This window comes from Corvus brachyrhynchos, unplaced genomic scaffold, assembly GCF_000691975.1.
Source record: "Corvus brachyrhynchos isolate BGI_N302 unplaced genomic scaffold, ASM69197v1 scaffold68, whole genome shotgun sequence".
In the NCBI taxonomy this organism is placed as follows: domain Eukaryota; kingdom Metazoa; phylum Chordata; class Aves; order Passeriformes; family Corvidae; genus Corvus; species Corvus brachyrhynchos.
In genome coordinates, this window is record NW_008240039.1 from 3,810,179 (window position 1) to 3,815,132 (window position 4,954).

A 4,954-nucleotide genomic window follows, 5' to 3' on the forward strand; every position below is an offset into this window, starting at 1 on the left:
TGGGGCGGTCCCTGCTCCTCACTGCGATCGGGGTGGCGGCGGGGGACTGGGGGCCGGGGGCGCCGCACTCCCCTCATCTCCGGTTCGCGTCCGGCTCGGTCGGTTTCTCGTCGCTAAAAGTGCTGACCGTGCGCCTCCGTGCGCTTCCTCGCTGTTTGCTCCCGTCCCCTCAGGGCAGCTTTGATCCACCGCGCGTAAAATCTTCAGGATGGGGGAGAGAAGGGACCCTAAAATTCAGGGCAGGATTAGTAGTATCCTCAGTGTCTGCCAAGCCGGGCTGGCTGCCCAGCCGGGGGGGGTCTGGGAGTCACGGTAGCGTTAATCCAGGATGCCATGGCATCCTTTCGGTGCTGCCGGAGACTCAGTGCCCTGCGAAGCAAATGCAGAGCTGTAAGCAGCTCTGGCTGCCCATGGTGGTTCTGGAAACGGGGCGGTGATGTGGGGCCCCCCCGGCCAGCACCCACAGGGCTCACGCACTCCATGTCCTGGCTCTGGGGCAGAGTGCTGGGGGCTTCCCCCATTGAGGCTGAGTGTGCACCCAGGTGTGGGGCTGGGGCTCCCCCCAGCAGAGCAGGGACCCCAGGACAGGGTAGGGCCCCCCCCACAGATGAGCTTGCACGCCACGGTCCGGCTGCCAGCGGCCGTGTGCCTCCACTGCAGAGCCAGATGTGCCAGCATTAGGCACAAAGTGTGTCAGGCCAGCAGAGCACTGGGGTGAGCCTGGCCATCACCCACCAGTGATGTCCAAATCAGCCGAGTCCCCTCAGCTGGACACTGGGGAGGGGGCTGGTCCGGTTCTGTCCATCTCTTGAACACCAAACCCTTGTGGTGCTGACAGCAGTACTGGGACAATGCACGGTGGCATCCTCAGGGTGCCGTGCTCCTGCCCCGCAGTCGTGTCCTCATCCAGAGGAGGAGCATACCAGCAACACCCTCTCCCAGGCAATGGGTGATTAGCTCGGGGGTCCCCACTGGTGGCTGCTGGAGGGACGGTGGCACAGGGGGATGCTCCAAGCAAATGGATGGGATAGGAAAGCCATAGCACAGTGTGGGGGGATGCTTGGCCTTCCCGAAGTCTGTCAGTATCTCCATTGGGCAGCCGGTCAACACACTTCTGGGCTGGGATGCAGAGAGCAGTGATGGCCACCTGCCCAGGGGAACCCCAGCGATGCTCTTGGAATGGCCAGGATGAGGTGGATGCTGTGCACTCCCTGTATCAACCCCCCATCACAGGGCCTTGAGCCACTGCTGCCCCACAGCCATGGCCTCTCCCCACCGCGAAATGCTCTAAAAACACCGCGGGACAGGGGACCACCGGTTCCTCCAGACGTTGGGCAATAACATGGCAGCACAGAAGGATGCTGCCCTGACTCGGTGCAGCCCACGGTTCCCCGCGGCCGGGCCACAGCCGCTCCCTGCCCGGCTGCGGGTGCCCGTGTCGGCGGTGCCGGCGGTGGCGGTGCCTCTGGTTGCTATGCGACACCCGCGCGGGCGAGCTGCCGCGGCTCACCTACACTTTATTTATTTTAACGCTCATTTCTTGAGCCTTTGTCATTTTTAACAAGTAACTGGCTCTCCATCACCACAGCGAAGGCGTCTGCCAGCCTGGCCCCCTTCCCGAAAGCTGTTCTCCAGTTCCTTGTGCCGGTCGATTTTCTGGGGTGTTCCATTTCTCCAGGATGTTGCTCCACTCCTGAGCACCCTCGCCTGGTGCAAGCCCTGTGCTTCCCTGTGCCACGATGCAGAGAACAGGCACAACTCATGCCATGTATGGGATGCTTCAGTCCTGACCACCGGCATGCCGGCTCCTCTTCCTCCAGTCTCATTCCCCAGTGCCAACGGCACTCTCAGGACAGCCGGACACCCCGGCCTCATCACAGGGAGCTGCTTTAACGAGGTCACTGCTCTCCCAATAGCCCTGCCAGGCACAGCATCACTGCGCAGATGCAGGCAGTGCCACTACCAAGCTGTGGGATGCCCAGCCTGGGATGGCTCGTTGATCAGATGAGAGGGGACTCCCATTGTGGAACCATCCCAGGTGGGGATGGGGACCAGGGGCCACCACCATACCTCCCTGTCCTCACACCCAGTGTGTTTGGTGGCATGCAGGATGCATGAGACAGCATTTTGGGGCTTTCTGGCACATTTCCTAATGGTCTCTGTCTTCCAGGAACCTCGGGAAGTCTGGGCTGCGTGTGTCCTGCCTGGGTCTGGGTAAGTGCCAGGGTTTGCCACAGTCCCTCGGCATCCCCTCAGTCCCGCAGCAGCTGCCAGAACTCCCTGGCCAGGGCAGCGCTTGCTTGCCCCAGCAATGTTTGCAAAGGGAAGGAAAGGGTTTTCCTCAGCCCTGCGGCTGTTTTGAGTCACGGCCCAGAAATTGCCAAATTATTTTCTCTTTTTCTGACGCGATAAGAAGCGACTGGGCCGTGCTGGGAGCACCACAGTGCACGCGGCAGGGCCAGCTGTGGCCACCACGTGCCAGGGCTGTGCTGAGGGAGCCAGGGTGGGTGGCTAGGGGCTTGGGGTGGCAGAGCTCGTTGCTCACCACGTTCACCATGCACACATCTCTCTCTCCCCTGCAGGAACATGGGTGACTTTTGGAGGGCAGATCACAGATGAGGTAAAGCTGCACCCCTTCACCCCATCCCTCCCCAGCCTTTCCCTGGTGAGCGGGGAGGGTTTGGGGCCAGCACAGCCGCGGCTGTGGCCTGGGTGCGTGCGGCATGCGGGAGCTCACCAGCGCTCTGCGCACGCGCCCGTGTGCCGGCTCTCGGCCACCCCCTTCACCGACCCCGCTCTCTCCTCGCAGATGGCGGAGCAGCTGATGACTTTAGCTTATGACAACGGCATTAATCTCTTCGACACGGCAGAAGTCTACGCTGCTGGCAAGTAGGTACCCCACTTTGGCAGTGCCACAGGGGTCTCACCCCACACCCAGTGGCACTGGGAATCTCCCAGGTTTGCCAGCTGCAAAGCAGCTTCCAGGGGCTGTGAGCACTTGCTCACAGGGGAGTCGTGGTTCTGGCAGTCCCATGCTTCCCGTGGTGGCCTGTATCACCCTCCTGGCCGTGCACCCTCCTGGCACAGTGAGCAGCAGCTGTACCCAGGGCATGCTGGCCCAGGGCATTGGCGTGTGCCCATGCATTCACTTAAAATTAGCAAGTTCGTGCACTGGGGGTAGCTCAGCTGTGGACACTGCAGCTAAGGGCCAAACAGCATCCCCACAGACACTGCATTTGCCTCTTATTCTCCCGGGGTCTGGAGCCGTCGCTGCCGGCTGCCACCACTCCCCATGGCCGCAGCAGCCAGGTGTCAATGGCTGATGTCCCCTTCCCTTGTAGGGCCGAGGTGGTGCTGGGGAACATCATCAAGAAAAAAGGGTGGAGGTAAGCCGGACACCATCCCTGTTTGGCAAAGCCATCGTCATGGTGCCGATGGACTGGGGAAAGCTGGCAGAGCAACCCTGGGCAGGAATGTGCCATCCCAGGCAGGGTGTACGGGGCTTTGCACCTGCCACCACCAGTGACTCTCTGTTTGTCCCTGCAGACGGTCCAGCCTGGTCATCACCACCAAAATCTTCTGGGGAGGAAAGTAGGTAACACCTGCCCTTCAGCAGAGCAGCCGGCACGGGTCAGGCTCTCACCCCGCGCTCTCACCCACCTTTCCTTTTCCAGGGCTGAGACGGAGAGGGGCCTGTCCCGAAAACACATCATAGAAGGTAGGGGTAGGGGTGAGGGCAATCGCCAGGCGCTGCTGTCCCCGGTGCCAGGCTGTACCTCACCGTCTGCCTCGCTGCTGGCAGCACGGGGCCCAGCACACCTGACAGCCCCGTCCGTGCCACAGGTCTGAAGGCATCGCTGGAGCGGCTGCAGCTGGAGTACGTGGACGTGGTGTTCGCCAACCGGCCCGACCCCAACACGCCCATGGAAGGTGGGTGCGCGCCGCGGTGCCACACTCCTTCCTGCTGCCTTTCATCGCCGTCGCGGTTGGTTTGCGCCAGGCTTGTGTTTCAAGGGCATCTTCCCTCCCGAGCAGAATCCACTCCTCCGCCACCACGGTCGGCCCGCGCCACAGTCACACTTCGGCCACCCCCTGCCCAGTGCCAGGGCCCTCTCGGGCTGCAGCGGGGCGGGTTGGCGGTGCGGTGGCAGGTCACTGCCCCCGTCCCAGCAGCGGTGACTCCACTTTCTCTAAATCTCTCTTTTATCACCAGGGGACCCATTTAGTTCCTCCAAGTCCAGGACTTTCATCGTAGAAGGTACTCCCTGCCCGCACTCTGCCCGCCAGCCGCTGCCTGTCCCAGCGGCGTTTCCCGGGGCAGAGTCCCCACTCCTCTGTGATCCCCCATCCCTGTTCCTCCCTCTCAAGCAAACCCCGCCATGAGATGCAGAGGCAGCGGCAGCACAACACAGACACCCCCCGGCCCTTCAGACTGTACTGCAGTTTAAAGGACAAAAAGCAGAGAAGCTCCCAAACCCCAGGGTCCTGCCATGGGGTGCCCTTGGCACATGCCAGGGTCTCCGGCAGGGTCCCTCCTCACCGGGGCGGCTGTGAGCATGCTGGGGTGTGTGCCCTGGTGCCGGCCGGGAGAGCCTCGTGCCCCTTGCCCTCCCCGCTGCCCGCCTTTGGCTGCAGGAGCACGCCTTGGCTTGGCCCCAGCCCGCATGGCTCAGGGCTGGCTCCCCCCCAAGACCCCTGAACACCTTACACAGGGTCCAGGCTTCCCTCCCTGGGTCTGTGTGTGTGGGCAATGCATCAGTCCCTCCCCTGCAGCAGTGCCAGTGCTGGTAACCCCACAGGGCATGAGGCCACTGGCAGAAGCCTCAGGCTGCTCTCCATGCTGGGAGAGCCTGGCACTGGCACGTGGCATGTCAGGTCAGCTGTGGTCCCCGGCACGTCCTGAGTGGCTGCTCCCTCTGTCCCCATCCTGCTCTTCTGAAAAAATCCCCCAGAC

General features: G+C 62.6%; 1 protein-coding gene across 2 annotated transcripts in view; it reads left to right on the forward strand.

Annotated features, from left to right (window-relative positions):
* The window catches only part of KCNAB2 (potassium voltage-gated channel subfamily A regulatory beta subunit 2), a 12,880-nt gene that overhangs the window by 6,119 nt on the left and 1,807 nt on the right, over positions 1-4,954 (forward strand). For both annotated transcript variants that reach the window (XM_008641196.2, XM_008641195.2), the window contains 7 exons: positions 2,171-2,214; positions 2,583-2,620; positions 2,810-2,889; positions 3,342-3,386; positions 3,547-3,591; positions 3,675-3,718; positions 3,844-3,930. In XM_008641196.2, the coding sequence (XP_008639418.1) occupies positions 2,171-2,214; positions 2,583-2,620; positions 2,810-2,889; positions 3,342-3,386; positions 3,547-3,591; positions 3,675-3,718; positions 3,844-3,930 (383 nt within the window). The remainder of the gene's footprint in view (positions 1-2,170; positions 2,215-2,582; positions 2,621-2,809; positions 2,890-3,341; positions 3,387-3,546; positions 3,592-3,674; positions 3,719-3,843; positions 3,931-4,954) is intronic.